This window comes from Diorhabda carinulata, chromosome X (assembly GCF_026250575.1).
Source record: "Diorhabda carinulata isolate Delta chromosome X, icDioCari1.1, whole genome shotgun sequence".
In the NCBI taxonomy this organism is placed as follows: Eukaryota; Metazoa; Arthropoda; class Insecta; order Coleoptera; family Chrysomelidae; genus Diorhabda; species Diorhabda carinulata.
The window spans coordinates 49,673,771-49,698,373 of NC_079472.1; the positions used below are offsets into that span (position 1 = coordinate 49,673,771).

The 24,603-nt window shown below is 32.2% G+C and overlaps 1 protein-coding gene across 4 annotated transcripts; it reads left to right on the forward strand.

Moving 5' to 3' along the window:
- Positions 1–289: 289 nt before the first annotated feature.
- Positions 290–17,625, forward strand: LOC130901751 (uncharacterized). 4 transcript variants are annotated; one of them, XM_057813324.1, is made up of 5 exons: positions 290–399; positions 7,010–7,234; positions 9,890–10,004; positions 11,482–11,789; positions 16,474–17,625. In XM_057813324.1, the coding sequence occupies exons 2-5, from the start codon at positions 7,024–7,026 to the stop codon at positions 16,800–16,802; spliced, it is 963 nt and encodes a 320-aa protein (XP_057669307.1). In that variant the 5' UTR covers positions 290–399; positions 7,010–7,023; the 3' UTR covers positions 16,803–17,625. The 4 variants fall into 4 exon arrangements, with proteins under 4 accessions (XP_057669307.1, XP_057669309.1, XP_057669308.1 ...); XM_057813326.1 differs by having other exon boundaries at positions 16,513–17,625; XM_057813325.1 differs by lacking the exon at positions 290–399 and adding an exon at positions 4,626–4,821.
- Positions 17,626–24,603: the final 6,978 nt, after the last annotated feature.

Consider the following 24,603-nt stretch of genomic DNA (forward strand, 5'->3'; position numbering starts at 1 on the left):
AAAATATGAAAAAATAAAATTTAATTAAAAAATATTTTGGAATAATATCCCCTTCAAATAAATTGAACCAATTGGAAAATAATTTCATTATAATCTCTCCCTCAATAAAATGTCACGTGCTCATAGTCAATTATGCGATTTGCTTGGTTAAAAGCGATGATAACTCCATCAGAAAACAAAAAATTGTTAAGAGATTTGTCGGTATATTGTTGCACTTGATTCTTTTATTATGTGAGAGAATCGATGTTGTGTGTCTAGCGTCGCGACGCATGCTCTGTAATGCTGGATCAATAGAGATGCATTCTCATTTCCACCCCTTAAAGTCCTAGGGTAGTAGTAGCAATAACCTGTGTGTGTTGTTTGTTGTTAGTAAAAAAAGTAATAGAAAGGAGAAATACGGTACGTGAGTATTTTAAAAATTTTGTTTGTTTTTGTTTGTTCAATGTGCAATTAATTGATTTTTATAATGTTTGATTATGTATTTGTATCAGTTCACTTTTATAGAGAAAAAATTTCATACTAACGTTATGTAATTACAATTTGATTTCGTTGAAATTCGATTAACAGTACAGATAATTGGAGATATGAGGAAATGGGAGGCATTGAAATTCCGCTATAATTATTGCATTTTTGGAATTGGCTCTATTCCTGATTCCAAAATAAGTTACGTTACACCTACGTTATCAGTTTCAAGTTATTAAACAAGAAAAAATTACCTGATACTATCAAAACAAGCGAAAATGGTGACTACATATAAATATATAACCAATGAAATATATTTTATATTAGTACAATTATATTCAACACACAAAATATCGGCAATAGTTTCAGATTGTTTATTTACTTGAATACTATGCTATTAGTCTGGTCAAATTGTAGACAAATAACAATAATTTCCAACGAGCCGAATTCTGGTGAAGTTGGGTTTAACATTAGAAATAAGTTCTCAAAACTCCCCATTAATCCCATGTGGTCAAAAAGTTAATCAAGGTGAAAGATCAACATATTTCTATTACTGTTTTGGATTTTTGTGGTTTTTTTATTTTTATAAAAATAAAAGATCAAACAAAAAATTGTAGGCCTCGAAATTATCTACTAATTCCATCCTCACACTTCTTTTCATTCTCATCATTGTTTCTAAGATATTGTGATTCTACTTCTCCTTCTCAAGACCTCATTTTGTCGTTAAAGTACTGAAGTTTTAGTTTTCCCTCTCCTTTTATTCATTTTTCCATTTTTTCTGCTTCTCTACTACTTCACTCATTTATCGTACTGTTTTTCTCATTCTTCCTGTCCTGTGTGCTAGACAAATTTTCCTAGATCTTCCTTTCGTTCTTTCCTATGTCTTTTCCTTCTATCACTTTTCTCATTAGATTTTATGATATTCATCTTTTCAAGTGCTTGTAGGAGTTTAGACATCTTTCAACTAGCTATTGGTATCTGTTTGAGCTTTTCTGTAATTACCTCATTACTTATTTTGTCCTTTATCGTTTTCATCGTTATTTTCCTAAGTTATTACATATCTGCTTCTCTGGTGTTTTGTTGTCCATTACCTAGGCTCCACTTCCATAACTTAACGTATTGTTTTATTTAGTGCATAGTATATTTGATTGCATTTTCTCTCTCTGTTCGCTATCTTCTATGAAAATAATTCCCAGGTATTTGAATGTGTGCAAATTATCTTACACCCTACACAGTCTTCTCCGATTTTGAATAACATCTGTTTGCTCTTTTGCTTGGATAGTTACATTCTTATTTGCTTTTTTTCTGAGCAGCTTGAAATAGTTTTGTACGTTCTTTTGGAATTAATACACATATTTATTGCTGTAGTGGTTCATTTCGAAGTGTGTATAGGTTAATATTTAGGACAGAATAATTTTGTGCAGTGCAGTATCAAGACGAAACAAAAAAAGGATACATCAAACAGTAATTGAGGTTCTGAGGAATAGATAATAAATAAAAAGGATGAAAAGAAAAATCTCGTTTACCCCCAGTGTCTGAAGACGATAGCTTGGTTATCGAAACACACGTCGGACAGTGGGATTGTCAGTTTTAGTGTAGTGCTAGTGTAAACATGGTGTTCGGTAGAAAAAAAGTACGTCGGAAAAACATACGTATATACGAAGAAAGGGGTGAATCGTATCTAAGAGAAAAAACCAAAGAACAAGGAGAAAATAGAAGAAAATGTAGAAATATGGAGCATTAGACATGTGAGGGATTAGGATAATCGATCAAGTAAACCTTAGCCTCGGTGGCCTGTAGTTCGCTTCTACAGTTAGAATATGGTATTTATTTTTCAATATAATTTCCTTTAAGTTCGATATACTTGACCCAGCGCTGCTCCTATCTGAAAAATAAATTTTTTAGAGATCTGCTAAGTAAACCTTCGTGGAGGCAATAACCTCCTCATTCGATCAAATTTCTGACCGTCGAGTACTACAGCTAGGAGCATATGAAATAGAAGACGAAGATCTCTGGCGGTACCCACATTATGGAATTTTTGAAGGTGTGGGATTAACCGATTAGCTGTATACACTGGGTTCCTCAATATCGCAGCAAGAAGGGGGATACAATAGATCCTCTGGGTCACAGTGCATATGACAAAATCCACATATATACATACATAGGTACATTTTGTGTCCTCTGGAAATTATTATTTTATTATATAACTTTCTTTTAGTTCCTTTGAAATTGGTTTCTCATGGCATAAAATGGGATCTTATATTTATCAGAAATAGCCGTTATTAGATCCGATATGTGATTTGTAACAGGAAAGTTGTCAAATTGATGAATTCGCGAACTAGAAAATATATCAACATCCACAAGATTTTTGTAGGTGTCTGATATAGATTTTTCTTGTTTATTTAAATCATTTGATATTTTTCCTGGCCATAAATTGAAATGATATTTTAATAACCTTTTCATAGGCATATCAATCAAATTTTAAGTAGGTTCCGATGTAAAAATAACAATATTTTTGGTAACCTCAGCAAAATTGTAAAATTTTACCACTTCAAAATCACAACTATCTGCTAAATTATTTCCAATATTATTTGTATTTTTTTATTCGTTGGATGGTGGAGAAACGGATTGAAAAAGCAAGACTCTTCAAAGGGGACAGAGCAGATAACATCTCCTTTAGGTGGAGCCCACTCAACTCTTTCTGTAGCCTTAATCCACAAATATGAAAATATAGGAGACCTTTATGAATGTTCTTACATATCTTATTAGGTTTATTGGAGAATTATGGATACTTTGACACCTACTATCTAGGTCACCAAAATCAGGGAGACGCACTTGGTTCCGTTTCGAACAATATATGAATAATTATAATTTTCTCCATATATTTGCAAGGTATTCGCCTGCATTTTCTAGATTGGTAACTTATGTCAAACATAATTAGCTTAACTAATTAAAGTCTGGGAGATAATACTTCTTTGAATATAATACTACAATTATTATTATAGTATTTTTTAAGCGTAACACAAATTATTATTTGCAGTCAACTACATGAAATACTTAAAAATTTCGAAACTTCGAACTAATACGGGTCTGTACTATGCAGTAACTTTCCTTGGCTTTGATGCGAATAATTGAGCAATTTATTATTAACTTACTTATGAAATTTTACTTTAGAAGAAGCGTCATTTATTATTTCACTATCACTAAAGCACTTAAAGTGAACACTAAACAATTATTAAAATGAAAACTGAACGTTAAATGTCTTTTACAAGATGTGATCTGTACGAACACTTGATCAAAACTGATACGCTTTTTTATATCTTACCATAAGTTAACCATACTTAGGTAAAGTGCATGTTTCGATTGTTTCTTGTTCTCTGGTGTGCGTAGACTGTCTTGGAACGACGCCAACGCATAAACTCCTTCGAATTGCTCTAATATAGCGACAAACACTACTCTGAAGTGGTCTGACGGTACGCTTGTTGTTCGAAGTTAGCAAGCACAACACCCAGTTCACCACTAGGTTTTTCGTACTCAAAATTTCTTCCAGGATACCACCCACACGATCTTTAAAAATACGTACTTGTCCCAGCTATCTCGCGCATCTGTAATCAGCGTCGGCCGTTTCCAGAACACCCGGACGTTGCTGATCAAAAAACAATGTGACCATCTCATATCTAGTTAACTTAATTTTTAAAGGTTGCCTCAAAGAATAAGAGGATTCAAACGGTCTTTGATTTCACTGCGCCATCTAACTAACTAACTAACGAAAATATACTACGTGATATTAAATTATTCTTGCGATACTAGCACCATTGGGTGGTGAGGCTAGGTACTTATCGAACGGCCTATATAAATGACCAATACACTAGACTATATACAAGAGGATACCTCAGCTAGCGCTATTTTTTAACAAAGATGACCCTTGCGCTGACGTTACATCAGTACAATATCAAACGTTATTCATTTGCAATGAATGGTAGCATGAAAATGAAAATGAAATATGTTTAGTATTCGTAATTTTAACAATTTTACCTATCCTTCTCTATTTTCTTATAATGAAATCCTATAAGCCTTGTCTGTCACAAGTTTTCTCTTCATTTTTTTTAATTGAGCCTGACAGGTATTATAATAAATTCGAATTATAAATCTTAACCCTCCAGTACCCGCATCCGGACTGTGGGACCGTGGTGGCATGATGTGCATTTGCTTCCTAGCTCGACCCGTTCGATGTTAGTTCAGTGGGATAGCTAGATCTGTATAGTCGTTTGGCATAGAGAGGCGATTTCGGTCTGCGAGACCGAAACGAGTATCGGAGTTGGGATTTTTTCGGGCATTCGCTTGTAAAATTTCTGAAAGGTATGTATTTTATTTGGTAAATTCTAGCATTAATTAGTACTTTATGATAGCTTTTGTGTTATTTTTTGATATATGTTCAAATAATCCTTCTGTCACAATTCGACGTAGAAAATTTCTAAGAAGTCTATCTATGGAGATGGTTCGTACACATTTACTTATCCGATCGACGGTGCAGCAAGTTTCTCGGCCACTAAAGCTTCGCATCAGAGAAATTTGTGGTATTGAAGATAGCCAAGAAGGAACGAGTGCAGAACCACTACCTGAAAGAGGAAGGTGCCACTTTTGCGATAGTAAAAGAAATAGAAAAACCCGCTTTCATTGTGTAAAATATAAAAAATTCATGTGCCTCGAACATGTTACCACCTTATGTGAAACATGTTTCGAGAAGTTTTCGGAATGAAAATGTAAAATTAGTTGCTGTGTTTTTTCGATCATATATTTTGCACATTGTGATTCAGTTTACATTTATTTTGAATAAGTTTTCAGTTTATTATTTACCTCTTCTATCTGTATCTGCGTATTATTTAATAAATAACAAACATATTTTAGTATAATATTATTTTACCTCTATATAAAATAAATAGAAAAAGCTATTATATTATTCGTTGAAACAAAACGGTCTATGAGACCGAAACGGGTAACCGTTCCCAGATTTTCAAGCGGGTACCGGAGGGTTAATCTACAAAAGTCATAAATAAGTGTAAGAGGTATATCTTCCTTCTTCTTTATCTTATTTGCTAACCTTTTCATTACACCATGTTCCAGTTTTATGATATTGTTTGCATATTTCTCAAAAAAGAAATTCCATTTTTTTCACTTTTTCAAGCCATTTCAAGAAAAGGTTTAATAACTCAATGAAAAGAAAACTGCTGTACTCAACACGGAATATTGTAAGAATGATTACTGCTCACAGCCAACATCAAGGTTCAAAGTGGGGACTGCAGTCTTATTTAAGATTTGCGCAAGGGAAGAAAATAATTTATTGTATTTAGAGCAAGAATTAAAGCTTTGTGTAATGATTGTACTTATATTTTTTCAACCATAAATATTGAAAAACATTTATTGAACATTTCCTCTAAAATGTAATTCTAAAAGTGTTAGGATTAAATTTGTCTACTCGTTTACACCGATGTATCTATTTTTTGTTTATTGTGGATGAAACTAGATTATTTGCATTAGAAAATGAATGAAATACAAAGTTAACACTCCCATTTTTTAATTTTATCCTATTACTTTTGCATGAAGCAACAGCACAAATCTACTAGGCATTGCAATTCTAAAAGAACAAATTGATATTACAGAGAATTATTGTTCTATATTCCATTGTGCAAAAAACTTTTAACACTGGTTGAAAAACGTCACTGAGTATCAAAATATCTATATAGATATCACTCAAACTTCAGTCTGTAAATAAACGATAAAATACACAAAAAACTATGTTTTTATAAATTCTTCAAAGTATATTACCACACTTATATGGTTAAAATCCAATACCAATTAAAGAATAGTTTCTAGAAATTAAAAAAAAAATCACATCTAACCTCACTAGACGCTGCCGATTCTGCACTAATGACTACAATACAACCGTTGTCTTTGTATAGTCATTGATGAATGACTACTTTTGCACTGTGAGTGTTCATATTAACTATTAATATCAAAAAAATACAGGAACGAATTAAGCTAATACAAACAAGTTCTTATTTGAACTATAATAATCAGGGCCGAGCCTAGGATATCCGCCGCCCGGGTGCAAGAACAAAATATGCCGCCCTATGCGTACCTAGTCAAAATTTGATTAGTGAAGCGAGATATGAGGTAAATTTCTAGTCTATTCCGATAGAAAAGTACCTATTAATATATTATGTCGTTTTTGCAGCAAGCGGCTTATTCTTTATTATTACCTATTACCTTTTTTACGCCGCCCGATTCGCCCGAACGCTCAACGCACTGTTTTGGTATTGTTGTAATATTAAGAAAACAATATTATGGAGAAATGCCGCTATTAAAGGAAGGCACTTTGCGCTTTGCGACTAAATATTTTTTGCATGAAGGGATTCTGTTATTTTTTTTAGAGATATTTTGCCTTTTGCCGCCCCGTGTTAGTGCCGCCAGGGTACCCCTACACCTCCGGCACGGCTCAGCCCTGATAATAATGCAAAGTTTAACAAAAAAATATGTCTCTTTTCAGATTGCAGCTCGAGCATGAGCTGTTTAGGCGATTGTTTGGATTTAGGTCCGCCGCCTGATTCAATTTTATTTTTACCACCGCCTCCGGTACCTTCTTTCTTGCAGCAATCGCTTCCTGACCTCTTACTAAATACTACGCCTTGTTCTGCTGCGCAAATATGCGAATCAACCTCAGCACCAAACAGGATTCCAGAAAGCGGGGATTATATCGAACTTCCTAGAAAAGGTAAGAAACATACAAAATTGATATATAGGTTCTTATATCAAATCAAAACGAAATATTTTGAAGCATCCTTCATAATATATGCCAAATAATGCTTTTTATTTCCATCAAACTTATGAATACGTTGGCGAATAAATTTTATGGAATCAAGTAATTTTTTTAAGGAATATTAGCTGACTATTTCGAGATTTTCAAATAATAAAAGTATTTCTGGTCTAACAAAATAAAAAAAGTTACTTGATAAGAAAAAAGTGCAGAATTTTTATCTTGAACTAAGAATACTTTTTTTACTTGAAAACTGAAAAAATATGAAGTTTTATAATTGAATTTAAAAAAGACAATTAAATACCGGATCTTTTTAATTTCTTCTTAATTAGAGAGTTGCATTGCATTGGTTTATTTAGTGGCGATGGGAGCGGAGTTTTTTATGTTAATAATCTAAATGCGGATATTTGCAGTTTGCATCCGAGCAAAGCAAAAATTCAGCTTTTGTATTAGAAGCAAAAGCAACAAAATTTTGAATTAGAGTTATGGTAAAAGATCAACAACATAATTAGGACTTTTCGGGAACTATGATCCGAGATTAGGTATATCACATACGAGGGTTGTCTGAAAAGTTTTCGACATCAACCTGAAGATACCAGCACCTATCAATATTACCGGGAATATATTCGAATATGCATTAAGAGATTCTCACTAAAATTTCAGCCATTTTGGACGCTTCATTTTTTATTGAAAATCGTATGAGTAAGTGTGAAGATTTTTTTTTTGAAAATAGAACAAATTGAATATTAAGCTTAATTCAAATTATCAAATGAATAAAGTGTACGGAGACTCTGCACTATCATTTCTGTCCGTGAAATTCTTCGCAGCTGAGTTCCAAAGTGACCGTATCAGCTTGTCTGACGACGTGTATTCGAAATGGCCAAAAACTGTGACAGCCAGCAAAATGGACGAAAAAGTTCACTAAATGACACTGAACGACAAGCGGATTAAGTTTAGAGATATATAAGAAGCTATAGTCATATCAGAAGAATGAATTTGCCATATACCGAATGAAGAATTATGCATCCGTACGCTATCCTCGCGTTGGATGCCGTGTTTTAGCAAAATGAGTCGAATTTTTTGCGCAAATTCATATTTGATAAAACTTGGATCCACCAGTAATCTAAGAAACGAAAAAAAAAAAACAGTGAAAAAAATAGATCGCAAATATTGGACCTACTCCAAAAAACGTAAAGACAGTTGCATCAACCGGAAAAGTGATGGCGACCGTTTCTTGGGATAGTTTTGGGATTGACTCATAGACTATCATCAAAAAAGTAAAACAGTATCAGGAGAGGATTACACATCATTGCTTGATAGAGAAAAAGGAAAAATTATAACGGAGCGACCGGTTTTGAAGAAAAAGGAAGAGCTTTTCTATCAGCGCAACTTCCAACATATTCACTTGATCTGACCCCTAGCCACTTTTTCTTGTTTTCTAACCTTGAAGTTCCACTTAAGAAGAGATTTTTATCAGACGAGAACGTTAATTGCGTTAGTAAACGGAGAGAAAGACGGAAACCATTATTTGAATAGGTTTAAAAGGTTAGAAAGTCGCTGGAAAAAGTGTATAGACTTTGAAGAAGTCTAGTTGAAAAACAATATTGTGGAAAAAAGTCTTGTTTCTTTGTTAAGTCAAAAGCTTTTCAGACAACCCGAGCTGATTGCGGATGCTAACCCTAAAGAGATTTTGATCATAGTTTTCGAACGTCGCGTTTTGTTTTTCAATGGAAATTTAAAATTCAAAACTCAACAAAAACTTATTATTTTTATTACTATGTTAATTTATAGATTTTCTGAGTATACACATATCTTTATTCTTAGTTGTGTGATATATTTTAGGGGTTTTAATAATTATTTTTGAACTATTTATTAAAACGCACGTAATTTACAACGAATTTCCATATCAGTAAACTTTTTTATGCTGAAAATTGAGAAAAAATCTTTTAATAATTACTCAAAAATAACAAAATTATGAGAGATTAAATAACTTTATATAGTTCAAAAAAACAAAAAAAAGTCATAACCCGTTAGCTGATTGCATTTACTCACTTACTTACTAGAGTAGAAAGGATCATACTATATGGCTTTGCTCCAATAACTTCATTCAGTTTCCAAATGACAGGAATACGGAAGTCGTAAACTTCATAGAATTAAATTAGATAAATACTTGACACAACAACCTTTTATTTTACTCTATTTCCCTAATCCTCGATCTTGAAACTTTTTTTTCTTGTCGAAATTGCGCCCTATCTATCAACTTCTATCTATCTATCGATTTTTCATTATTATAGTTATATTAAACAGAAAATGCTTGGAAGTTTTTACCAAATAAAGTTTAAAAATTTCTATTATTTATAAAAATATAGATTGTTGAATCGAAACAGTCGAGATAAATCGACACACTCAGAGTGTCATTGAAAATAAGAACGCTCTGGTTAAATATTTCACATCATTTGGACATATTTGACAACCTCATATGCAAAATTTTCAAATTCTAATGTGTCTCTAATACGTTTGAATGGAGTTATCAAAAAATCACACTTACTAAACTAAAATTTAACAATACTCTCGGAATTCATTCAATATTTATAAACTTTCTATTATTTCTAGATGTAGAGAATTGGTCTGGAATTGGTGATACTTGGTTGTTAGTATTAGTGGCGTCTTCTATTGGAGTTTTATTATTAGGAGCACTATTAGCTATGTTCCTTCTAAAATGTAGAGAGTAAGTACGTTTACCATCATCTCATCAAATTATTAAAAATATTTCCAGTGGTTTACAACTGAATACTGATTATTTATTTGAAAAAAAAAAGAGCAAAAGAATAAATTATCGATCACCAAAATTTCTCCATAAGTAATAAATCTATTTTATCATATTATTATAACAGAGATCCATGTTAAAAGGACTTAGAAGCATTTTTTGATATAATTTACATGTATCGTTTTCATGACTCAAATTATCATTTTCTACTATTTGAATTGAATCAAATTATACACATATAACAATAATTCGTGGATATGCTTTGGTGCAAACCTATACAATCTTATGTTGCACGTTAATCAAATTTTTCTATTTGGAACAACACGAAAGCATGTTTTGAAAACATGTTAGAAATATAGATATACAGGTTGTTCAGGAAGTGAATATATGACGTAAAAATAATGCTTTGATATAAAACAATTTTCTCACACGTTTCTGAGTTATAAGCCTTTAAAGTTGCGAAATCAGAACTTATATTAAATTATATTTTCTATATTGAAAATTCAAACAGTATGAATTTTTAATGGATTATTATGTATATTCATGTAGTGTGATTGGCGCAATAAATTATTCTATAATACTATCTGATAGCCAGGGGTGGCTCATGCCCAAAGGTTCACAATCCGTAACTTTTATAGGGACAACTTGTGTAATGTAAAGGTAGGAAAAATTAATTTTTCGATCGATTTCTGTAGGTAGGTTAACCAACTGAATTTTTATACATTTAAAATTTTACCCTTATGTGAGTAACAGGATGTTCGAGAGTATGCAGTTCTAATAGAAGGGTTTGATTGTGTTTTAATGCCTCCTGTAAGTATTTTCAATAAATAATTACAATTTATGATAATTGATAATTTTCTTCAGAATGTCTCTTTATGGCGACGATTTCTTTGGCATGTACAGCGATCTAAAAATCTAAACATCTTCTAAACCATAAATTTTATCGAGTTAAACAATATAATTTTCTTAATAAATCGATTGAAAAATTCATTTTTGCTATCTTTAGTTGGTACGGGTTGTCCCTGTAAAAGTTACGGATTGTTATTCAATGGGCTTGAGCCGTCAACCCCCATCAAAAAATCTACAGTTAATTAATGATGTTTATTTACATAATCTACCAATACTGATTCCAGCCCTGCAAAACTATTGCTTATATCTTGTTTATCTTTAAAATACATTTAAAATACGTTACAAAACACGTTATAAATTAAAAAAAGCTAACATAAGTAAAATTATTTACCTCTCCGTTCAAAATGTTGACTGATGTAAATATTGCAAAGCTTAAGAATGTCATTACGATGCGTTGGTATAAAAACAATTTCATAAATATAAAAAAGATCCAAGAACACATAATTCACGAAAAGCAAAAGAAATATCTAAAATAATTCCATTTGCATCTAATTCAAAATTAACATATCCTAAATAAATTTATCGGTAGAATGAATATGTTTGGTGGCAACGATTGCTCATTGCATCGACAAATGAAGAACCATGAACCAAGAGAATGCTCGGGAGTACCTAGTTTAAATGGTACCAAGATGATACACCCTACGGATACTGTTCTATATCACGGCACTAATGTCCAAGACAATCGAATGGTTTGGGCAACGTTAACACCGAGAGGGACACAACATTTTATTTCCGAAAATTATCCATCAGATTTAATCGATTATGGAGAAGAGGATCATTATGAAACTATTGATAATATTGGAGCGGTAGTACCACCTGTACCACCTTACCCGAAAGGTTTGTTATATTTTTATCATTTGTTAGGACAATACACGGTATTAGTACAGAATGGATTAGATTATTATGAGATTGCTTGAGTTTTTATACTAGTTATGTAAAATCATATATGTCTATTTCACTATCAACACTTGCCTTATATCTGATAGAAAGCAATATACGTCTATGTACAATGATGTTAGATCGGATTCTCATCAGATGGAACCGACTACAATAGTTTCCTTAGTACCTCAACTATTTTGAACCGACAAAGGTATTGGAAGCTGAATCTCACACAACTAATGTCACCCCGATTCGCCTTTGTTTAAAATGGAGATTTTATTTTTCGGATTCGGTACATTTTGCATTTCAATTATTAAGATAGAATGGCATAATTCCTTTCTGATTCTTTTTTCTTTGAAAAGAATCGAACAATTGTAGTCGGCCCGATCCTATGACAATCCTTATAATGCACTGGAGATTGCCAAAAGACGACTGCAAACTCATCCTTAGGATAACCAGAAAAAGTGGCTTAAAGTCACACTGAAAGTATTAATTGGCTGAACATTTTAATATTTGGCGGCCGCGTCGCCTTCAATATAATGGCACAGGAATTTTAGATAATAACAATTGCAAGGTGGAAAAACATGTATTCAGAATATTACCATTTGTTGTCAATAGTAATTTTCGTACTCCTATCTTAGTGTCGTTGATTCTGATACCTCCGCCGTGTCATATCTTAAAATATCCTCAAGTTTACTACTTGCCGCTTGTAGACACTTATAATCAGAATTACATTCCAAGTTTAATAACAGGCTTTGGTTTCACAATAGTGGAACGAGCCTGTTTTCTTTTACAGTTATAGTACATTTTTCTTATAGTCGGTACTGCACGTGTTACTTTTAACATTTGATCAATCCATTCAATCTAACCACTATCCGATCCCGTGCGAGCTTCCAAAATGTTCTATTTCAGTTCGTGTTGACTAGGGTATGATTTGGAATAAAACAGTTGGTAGATTAGATGAAAAGTTTGTCACAAAAAAAACGTTACCGATATAAAGCTTAAAACAAAAGAAAAAACAATGGAAATATAAACGTAACGAAATAAAATAATGGTTCATCCACACAACTAAGTCTCAGATATAAGCAATCTGTCGTCTTTATGTTTTTAAACAAAATACGTCTCTTTGAGAATCCGTACGTCTTTCGGATTTACAGTATATGTATCTTTAAACATTCATTTTCACTTTTAAGCAACTGACTCTTGCGCTTTTCGACTGATTATTATATATTATGATCCCTCTTAAAATGGATTCGTCACGAGGTTGTAATCTGGCATGAATGTTATGCTAGGTATTTAATTAAAGAATAGAGATTAGAGAAAACTAAAAACAATAACTAAGTTAAGGAGAAAGGAAGCTAGAAAATTGAAAAAATATATTTTTCTAAATAAATATACCAAAAACGAATTTCAACGTGAAACAATTACCAACAATTAAAATCTGAAATAAGTGAAGATTTATTGTACTTTTATATTTATTATCTTCTTTGTCTACTAATTTTGTATAAGGGAGAAAATTGTTTAGTTAAGTTAAAAAACTGCCAAAATCTTCAGGCTCACTTAATCCTAAATCTTCTACGAAATTATTTGCCAAGCAATGTAATAATATGTAATTTTTCATTAACATCGAAGAAAAAATTTCATTTAGGGATATAAAACATTTGTAGTGTGTGATTTATGGCAGAAGTTTCTCTAATTCTCGATAACCCAACTTAACATCGTTACTTCTGTATGTAGAAACGGATCAATTTTGTCAACGCTATCGTTTCAGCAAAGCGCGATGTGACAAACTTTTAGATCTTATGGAATTTACCATGTTAAATGCAGCATATATAACATAATCAAATTCAACTAGGTACTTTTAAACACAACATACTATTTACATTAACGCTAACGAAGTCACTTTTATTGCCGAACATTGCCTGAGCTGACTCAGTAATTGATACTAGCTTGGAAAATTTGTGCGTCCAACAATAATTTTTAAATAAATCGAAGATATCCTGACCTCTTATACCTTCTTCTATTGGAATAATGGTTAATCATTTTTCTGTGGCCGACATATCGAAAACCTTTAGTATCAATACAAATGGGTGTTGGCTATATAGTCCGTGGATTCGTCAAACTATAGTGACAATACATGGAATTATTGATGTATTCATCGAAAATATATTTACTTTTAAAATTCTGACACTATACTTCCCTAGCTTTAATAAAAGCCTCCTCTCATACGTTCCTATCTTGAAATGTTTTATTATGTTTAACATTCAATGAGGCAAAATATTATTTAACGTTTGTTATCTTTAACAAAGTTACTGTTACAATACACAAGAAATACTCACATTTTATCTTGCACAGGAAACGCTGGAAAGTTGACAAAAACATTGACGTTCAGTTCAGAATTATGGTTATAAGTGCTGTTAGATTTTCAATAGTACTTTGAAAAAATTGTAAGTAGAAGAAAATTGTTTAATTTTAGCTCTATGGGCTACTTTCAAAACTATTTCGATCAACTTCAATTTAAATTTTGAATTCTATGAGTTTAAAAATTTATACAAGCATTAATACTATCAAAAATCACCGAAAATCTTAATTAATTATTTCCCAGACGATGAATACATAAGTATGCGAAAGCTCGGAAAATATAATAATATTCAAGTTTCGAACAATGACTTTTGTATGTAAATTATCAAGCTATTTCATGGTCTAATCCATTCAGTAGATTTTCATAACCCGCACTAAAATAATAAAAAATTGACATTTGAATATTGAATTCTTAAAACAGGCTACAGAGTGTAGCAACCATTTCATCAGGTTTGGAATAATTCGGAGAATACGACGGTCGAGGGGGAGTTCGTAGTATAATTTATGGACACTTTTTATGGAAAATGTACACATTTGTAGCAAAAATATTGCATTTTCCTTTTAATAACCAGCTGCTGCAAACAATGCATGCATATTATTCTTCTATTTTAGCTAAATAAGCTACATGATACATTAAAGACGAAGGCAGTTTTTCGATCTCATTAGTAACAGCTTGTTCTATTGTCTTAGTTGGGGAACTTTTACGGTTCATATAACATTGTAATTTACAGTAAAAAGGTCGATTTCAATCAAATAATCAATCAAATTACTAATTTATTGAAATAATTTCGAAATTCTTGATGAATAAGTAAAATAACTCTTTTAAAAATGAATGAAAAATCTGATTTGGAAGAAATAGTCACGAAAAAGCTGAATTTTTTATCACATTACAGCCTAACTCTTTTCAATCAAGAGTTTCAGGTAAAATAAATACATTATTATACAACTATATACAAATATAATTTTTTAAATTTCTTACTTCGTGGACCTTTTTTATATGTTTATATGATTCAAGGACAATTAAGAATTGGTTTTTAAACAAATAAAAATCCTCACGTTTAGAATGTTCGTGGTATTTATCAAAATAATTTCTAAGAATAAGTCGAACCGTCAAGTTTTTTATTTGTTTTAAAACCAATTTTCAATTAAAGGAGACCTAAAATCAAGACAATTTCTCAACAAAAAATATCTATAAATTATATATTTATAACTATTGGATGAATAATGTGATCTAAAAATCTCACTTTTTGAATCCGAATCATTTAATCTTCAAAGCATCGTACCTTCACTTCTTATCTTCAGTATACTGTCAAATGTTTGTGAGCGATATCTGGCTAGTATTGCTGTCGTAAAATTTCAATATCTTTTAGATTTATTCAAAAACTTCCACGTAAATGAGAACAGCTCCCCTTCATGCCTTCCTTCTCCTTAACATTTTAGCGCTATTCTTTAATGGTATGCTGGGACATCAAACCCATGAGCTAAGCAACCCTAATGTGCCTACTAGGCCACCACAGTATAACAGGCAATAAGTAAGTAGACAGCCTTGCCAAAAAAGAGCAACGACTCCATACTTGGAATCAGAGACATACTGTGATCACTTAAGACGTCACATCAATAACGAATGGAACGGTTAAAAAAATCAGATGGAGTCTTAATGAAGAAACACTTTAAGTCTTAAACAGCCCAAAAGATTCATAACCAAATCAGATAAAAAGTGTGAGAAACTTCTCGAGATATCCAGAAACGACAATAACTTTGTATTCGATCTCCTCCAATAAATACCACCTTAAAACGATAGAACGGCAACTGCAGATTCTGAGAGCATGCCATTGAAACAGCAGAACATGTACTCTGCGAATGTCCTGGTCATCTCTTCAAAATGCACTTCAAGTACTTTGAAGGAGTAATACTAAAACCTTGGCAAATGGAATACAAAAACCCCACAAGATAGTTTTCTTCTCGTCTACGTATTTTGGAAGCAGAACAATTTGATGTAGAGTCCTGAACAAAAACCTGAACAATTTACAATGTACAATCTTCAATCCCATACATTATTTTGTTAAACTGTTGTTGAAGTGATGGTATAATTGTACACCCTCTACATTTCTAATAGACTTTTATAGATGACTTGAATTGTTTGGAAAAATATTTTTTTATATTAGAAAGTTATTTTATTTTATGAACATATCAGTTTTATTATTTTAGTGCGTTGCAGTCAAAAATTTTAGTAGTTTTTAGTTTAGTTGTAGTTAGCCAGTAGGGGACCCTTCTTTTTCAGTCTTAGAAAAATCGAGTTTTGACAATTCTGGCTTCCTAGATTACGAATACGAAGACCCGACACCGCTGATCGAAAGCTATCAACTTAACAGCATAGAACCAGATTCATCGCATTATCAAATGATTGGTAACACCGATATGCGCTGTTCAAGTTTGAATACTTTAAGACGCATTCCTATATCAAGACCGAGAGTATCGTCACCTACTAGAATAGAACACCCTAATTTACCACCTTTGAATCTCTATCCGCATAAAGGTACCTTGAAGAAAAATGGTACTTTAAGTTACAGAGCAGTTGAAAATAGCACTTTGCCAAAATATGGTCTGTAATTTTTTAAGCTTTAAATGTATCATTTTGTTCTCGATGTGATACGATATAAATATTATCCAGAAAAACTATTTCCAATAGCGAACATTTGTTTTTTAAAAATATCAAGTATGAAGATGATGAATGAACTGTTTAAGAGTAAATCACTACACCAACACATATCTACTACATGATCTGACATTCGATTCGATAATCGAGTTATAGTCATGTGTAAATTTTTTTTTGTCTATAACGCGGCTCTCATTTATAATAATGGCTATGGTCAAAGACTCACATAAAATTTTTCCATATGATATCGATGCAAAAATTCTTTTTCTTCAGCCGAAACAGTTCCAAACAACAATATTTATAAACTCAGAAGTTATTCACTTCAAACAAAATTAACAAACTGATTGAGGAAACAAGACTGGTTGTCGTTCGATAGGTGAAAAATATAGAAATGCTATTTAAGGTGACCTCTATGTATCAAACAAGGGGCTTATTCCTCCAAGCTATACTTGGATTACAGCTGGGGGTTTTTGGTATGAATTTCGTGGTTCTTTCAAATAGTTGGCAACACTATTTTAGTAAACCACAACAGACTCTTCTTGAGAAAATTCTATCTGATTATTTGGTTCCATACTCGACAAATAAATCACACAAATTTATTAGGTATTAAACGAAATAATGGAGAAAGTTTTTCTTGGACATAATCTGAATGTACTTTATATATATATATAACATATTTATATTTTTTTTTTGGTGTCTTATACCTGTGTTATTTTTGTTGGCTATTTATTAACATATTCTCATTATAATATCACAATAAATTATTTGTTATAAAAAGATGTAATTCATTGACTACATACCAAGTACTACAGATGATTAGAATACAACACGAATACAGTAAGTTCATTATCTTGCCAAAAATTCTTTTCAACTAAAATAAATGCCATTCAACAGGATTTTGACACTAATCAAATCGATAAATAAATACTGGAGTATTAATTTGAAATTTGTCTCGAGTTTGGTCTCTCGACTTTTTAGATTTGCAATTTATTTACATAAACACTCAATTTTAAATACCCCAATAGAAAATAATCTAAAGGTGTAAAATTTGGAGATCATGGCGACCACTCTAATTCTCAACCTACCAGGGAACCACCGGTCAAAAACTGACGAACATCACATGTGCGGTGCACCATCTTGTTGTGTAACGAGATACTAAAATCAGGCAAGTTAAGATAATTGACGTTGGAAACATATTGATAAGGTTTATAAGGTAATTTATGTAACTTCTGGAAGGTTTTCTTTAAAACCAAGAATTGTATCATTCAATAAAACATACATTGCGGTTACAAAAACGTCACAAAACTGTATCGGATTCATCATCGTTGAGCTCTTGATGTAAATGAATTTTGTACTAACACTTACAACTACATCAAATTCCACGCTTTCGATACATTAGGATATCCAGCATTTTGAATATTTTCTGTTGATCGACTGATTGGTCTGTCTGAATACTTTTCTTTATTTCTTTTGTTTTATGCTTTCCTTTTTAATATTAATGAATTACAACAGCTTATTGTTAATAATTTTCAACAGTAGTGACAAATTTTTCAACTGGAAAATCATTTAATGTTCTTATTTATTTAAAAAAAAATTAAACGGTGGGGTGAATTTATATTCACTAACTATTCATTAACACTTATTACTAAACACTACAATGTCATTCATTTGAATTCACAATTTGGTTTACTTTTTACTATCCCGATGTGTTCACTATAACATCAAATTATTTACTCACGGCTACGGCTCCCAAAGCCTCATTTAAATAATATTATCTCATTCCAGAAATTCTTTTTATAAAAATACACATTATGATGTAAACAGATAACAAAAAATAGGTACAGATTTTCGCAGCTGCTCGGTATGTTCCACTGCATAAGTATACATTTTGGGTCTTCTCCAACATATTTTTTTTTGTATCGTACTGGGCGAGTACAATTACTTTTTGTATGTCCATAACACATGGCCACCAAATTTGATTGCGGGCTCTTTAACCAGGATCAAGCTTTTACCCCCCCTTATGGTGGTAATTTTTGAACCATTCACAAATTTTATTCAAACTGATAATAATTGATAATTAGGAATAATTAAGGTAATCAGTTAAATCTAAAAACCAAACTTTATTGACAAAATTGTTGCAAACATAAAGTAAATCATTTATTTTTATTCTACTAAAAGTAACTTTTCATTTTGAGATAGATTTCCCTTACTGACTAAGATTAAATTTCAAGTTGAAATAATAGTAAGATTATGACAAAATTAGGAGCTGAACAATTAATGCTTTCGAAGCGCTTAATAGTCTAATTACAAAATGCTTACTTTAATGTTCGATAGTCTATTTAATCGTGGCTTTCCTAGTTTGCATTTTACTAAAATAATTGTCATACGTCAGAAAAATAAATAGTTTGGCCAATTTACTCTTAATTGCCAAAATTACCAGATGGTTCAGACGAGTTTGGCCAGTTGTGCGTCGTTGCCAAGTTCTCACTGAATTTGACAATCTACTAAAAGACCTCTCAGCCGCTGAAACTGTAACTGTCATTGTACAGAGAAGTCTTATAGCTGTGCATAGGTTCAAGAAAATGGGCTGGAGGTTTTTCTCATATATTGAGCTAAGAAGTTTCAATGGGCCCTTTTCTGACTGGAACATTGTTTCAAATACATTCTTCATATGAAAAGTTTCTTCAAATAGGGCGTCTGTATCAGTAAAGTCTGAAGGGTAATATATAACGAGATTGGCAGTTTTGGGCTTCAATTCCTCGTTGTCTAGATCTATCAACTCTAAAACTGGAGCAAACAGGCTACAAATTTCTTCACAGCTTACAAATCCGGTTTTGAAATCAGCAATGATGAAGTCCAAAACAAGAAAGACTGCATCGGTGACGTGTTTTGCTTCGTTAATGATAGTTTCCCATGAATCTCTTAGGGCGTGCAATTCAGTTAACAAATCTTCAATCAGTTGAGGTTCTGTGTTTAATGAAATTCCTTTCCTTTTTATGATCTCATTTCTTTGATCAATGGAGGCCAAGATGTTGTGCTAAAACAATGATGTCAAAAGGCCTTTAATAGACCCAAATTACCTCTTCAACGCGAAAACAGTGTTTCTGGCTGCTGAAGTTAAAGCAGACAATCGGTCGTACAGCTTGAATTCTTTCACTCCAACGAGTCTCGGAAAGGCTTTGTAAAGATGAAGGGACGTGCTTTAATAGTTCTTAACGACCAAAGCTGCTGGAGAACAAAGAATAGAAATTATCAATGTTACCAAAAAAAGGCACTACGTCGTGGTTCAGTTTTACAGCATTTACACCAACAATGTTGAGAGAATGTGCTCCACAGGGAGAAAAAATAGCAGATGGTTTTTTTTCAAGTATTTTTGATTGTATACATTTAGTGAGTCCCCGCATATTAGAGCCGTCATTTCCTCAACTCGACAGTCCGACAGGAAAGTGGTACTCCAATTTTGTCTAAAGTGGACAGTACTTCGTCAGTTATAACTTCAACTGTTTTCCCACTAAAATTCATGAACTCAATAAATCATTCACATAATTCGAATGTCTTGTTTTGAAAAACGTATCGTAAAATTTCATCTGTAAAATGAAATCTGAAACAAAACACGACGAATCAAATCATAAGATTAATATTGCAATGACCACTTCAGACAGAAGTCTTCTGTCATTAATTGTCAGCCAAATATAAAAAGATCTTTATGCGGTTGGTGGACAGATATAACAATGGATGAAATGACGTGAAATATAATGTAAAATATTTAAATAGTTACTTTCCACAATAAAAAAAACTAATGGTAACAACGTGTTGACAATTAATGGTGGCTACGCCAAAAGAGAAACAGTTTGAATGTGGTTTATTATAACGTAAAATATTCAGATGATATTTTCTTATTAAATTTACTATTCTACACCATTTATGACGATCAGAATTCTCAAAAAAGAATTAAAATAATTTCTTGAAACTATACTGTATACTAATTACTAATCTCTTGAATATTGTACAAAAAACTAAAGCAAGACAGCTTTAATTGTTAACAAACACTATTTTGCTGTTTAAGAAAATTGTGAAATTGGCTTCGTATATTTATTACCTGTTAGTATAGTAGAGTGGGCGAAAGAGCACAAAACCTAAACAACTCCATCCACGTTCAACTGACGAACTGCTGCAAATTGCTTATGTTTAGAAGAAAGCGGAGAAATAGAGCTGAACTGACCGGGAAAATAGGGGTGAGTAGGCGTCTGGTAGAAGGGGAAGGTAGAAGGAGTGTGTGGGGCCCGAGCAGGCGTTGTATCCAAACATTGCAAACAGTAACTAGCATGTGCCAGCATAATTAAATAGTTACCAACGAAAAATCTAGAATTTAGAAAGAGTGTTAGGCCCGGAACCTGTAACCAGAGCTGCACCAACCCCACCCTTGTGGAGGCCATGCCATAACAGATTGATGTTTGTTTTATTTTTGGGTTTTTCAAATTTTACTACGGCGTTCAATAATAATTTTACTTTGAATATATCTGTATTGTTGTCTTCTTTTTGAAGATCAATGAAGAAAGCACTACTTTTTGCTTTCTTCATTGATACGCATGTACGTATATCTCATGACTTTATTCTCATTAAGTAGTTTTTTCACTTTTTTGTAATTTTCTAAGTTGTTTATTTGTTACTTTACTTTATTGCCCTTTAATAATTCATAGTAATAGTTTTTGTTTGTGCCGACAGAATATAGTAGGTTTATTAATGGCGTTATTTTTTTCAGTGTAAGATAAAGGGTAGGTTTTTTTCTTTTTTTTTGTTCTTTAAGTTTAAGCTAGTAATAGTAATTACTCTTTTCTTGTTAGTTTCCCGTGATCTCACTCCTTGAAATTCATTTGGACGTATCACTTCAGATTCCACACTGTTTAATGACTGTACGTCGTTATCGTTATCGGCTTCTTTATGTATCGTTTTATTACGTATCCCTGAAATATCTGTAATGTTCGGGTTTGTTTCCCATTTTACTGTCTGATAATATATATGGGGTTGAGGATTTTGGTACACCTGGATTAGTTGAGGAGTTTGTATTGGTATCAAATTTTGTGTTTGGTGTTCTTGGATAGGTAATGCGGGATTGTTGAGAAGGGACAATCATTCGAGAGAATAGTTGTTGAAATATGGTTTGTTGGTGTTGAGCATTGTATGTATACATATTTGGGTTGTTCAGTTGTTGCAGCTGTGTTGTTGTATATACATTTTAATGCGATGGAGACTATAGTTGAAAAGTTACCTGTTGAGGTGGTTGAACGTATCCCAAGTTCATTACAGTTGCCCCGGTTCCACCACTAGTACTTTGCATTACTACTTATTTCTTAACACAACATACAATAAGCGTACTATTGAGAAATAATTCGCATTGACGAGAATGAATAAATGAGAAATATGAAATGATATACGAAATTTGACAACTGGTGGAATAATATTGTATCCACATTGCTATTATGGGAATAACCAGTATAACAATCCAGTGAACGCACTGTTGCACTTTCAAGAATCATAAAAATCTCAAAACTATTGAATTTTGAAACTAGGTCTCTAGATCAATAATAAACAACTGGGCTAATCGCCTATTCCGCCGACTTTTCACAGAAGGGTGCAGAATACTCGTTAGTACAGATTACATGGATCAACATAACATAGTAGCAAAAATACACAAATTTATATTTTATTCTTCTACAGTAAGATAAATTTCCTCATACTCCTTTTCTAAGCTCGATTCAAGGATTGACTAGCTATTGATATTTTCGGTTCGAATAGATCATGGGAATTGTCAGTTGTCGTCGTTTGGAGGACTATACACGTTACTGGTACTCACGATCCAACCCTGGTTTCCTTTTTGATGGTGATCGGGTAACTTAACTAATGCTTTTCCAATTATTTTCTCCTTTGGCAACCTCTCCGCCGTGGCTCCATGGCTGCATCATAACCGGTGTATCTTCTTCCATGATCCCCAGTAACCGCGCTACTATCTGGTTTCGCTTCGTGCAGGTAGAACAGTATCTTCCTATACAGCTACTAACATCGTGCTACCCTGAGATGGATAAAGGTACTTCTTCAGAACCCACTTTAATAGTTCTGTTTCTAAAGTCCATTTGGAAACCATAAAGATTCATTGCGTCCATTCCAGAATCACGTCTTCTTCGATATTAGCTACGATTACCTTATGTGTAGACTTTTCTGCACCAATTTCCAATTGGATTTGCTTCTTCATGAACGTTGGCACTCTCACCTGTGGTAGTCCGTAGTCAAATCTTGGTTATTAGTAATTTTTTCTTAGAGTCTGTCATAGACAAATTTTCGGCAGATCCGAGAAGATTACTGTTCACTCTTACTCTTTCTAATTTCTTGGGTTCGTAGGTTGTTTGGATACAATAATGAAACTTCAATAAAATATCACATTTTTATGTATAACTTGACGTTTCGCTCCTTCCTTGGGAGCGTTTTCAAAAGAATAATTAATATTTGGTGATTAAAATATTTCTAGAATAGATAAAACATATTAGTAGATATCTTAAAAACATTATTAAAAACATAGCATTAGAATCAGTGGACACTATCAAAAATTATTAATCAAAGAAATGATACACATAAAACAAGATCAATGTTCTGTAAATGATAGACAAGATATAAAAAACCTCAGCCAAATTTACCATAATTTGATCAATTAGTTTATTTTAATCTACCTGGTATAATATCGTTTTATTGAAATTTCGAGGTAAATACACTGATTCTAATATACTTATGGTTATATTTAAGCAATTTTGGCACCCATAATGTTCATAACTTGGGGTAACCTAGATGTAATTAACAATTTCAAACAACAAAATACAAGAAACTTATGGAAAACTGAGCGAAAGCACCGTTGTTGTCAAATGGCGATTTCCACGAATCTTTCAACGAGCAGTTCGGATATCCACTCATTTTAAAATGCTTCTATTAATTTCATCTGAATGTAACTGACTTATCAACTTTATATTTTTATAAATGTTAGCATAAACATTAAAAAAATTTAGAATGGGTGTCCCCTTCTTCGTTTTTTTCTGCGTAAAGATTTCCAAGATTTTTGATGGATTGAAATTTGTTTTTTTGTTTTTCACTTCACATAGACATTAGATAAAGCGGTAAAAAACTAATAAAAATAATTTTTCTGAACTGAATACCTCATATCCAATAAGAACTTTCATTCAACTTTCTTCTTGACATTTGAAATTATAATCTATAAATTACAAATCAAACTTCAATAGAATATTACAGAACTCGAAATTCGTGCTTATTTATATGATAAGATTGCTGTATCTAAATGAGGTGCTTTACTAGATGTTTCGGCTTTGCCGGTTCAACAAGTTACAGGAAAACCGCAGGAAACGTGCACAATTGACGAGATTTTACACGCACCCAGACAACTAACATATAATTAGTCTGCGTCTAGTGGCGTCAGATAAAAACTATCCTTATTTCTTAATAGCCCTCGTATTTGAATTATTAATGAGGCAGCAAGTGATTTTGTTCGTGTTAATGTTTTATTTGTTTATATATTATGTTATTGATACACTATTTATTATTTAATTAGCAAAATAATTCAAACAACGCAATTTCCATTAAAACTCATTTGAACCAATAGAAAAATATTACCAACGTTGAAATGGCAAGCCAATAAATGTAATGCAAAGTTATACGATTTATGAATAACTGCAATTGCCAATATTATTTGAAAAA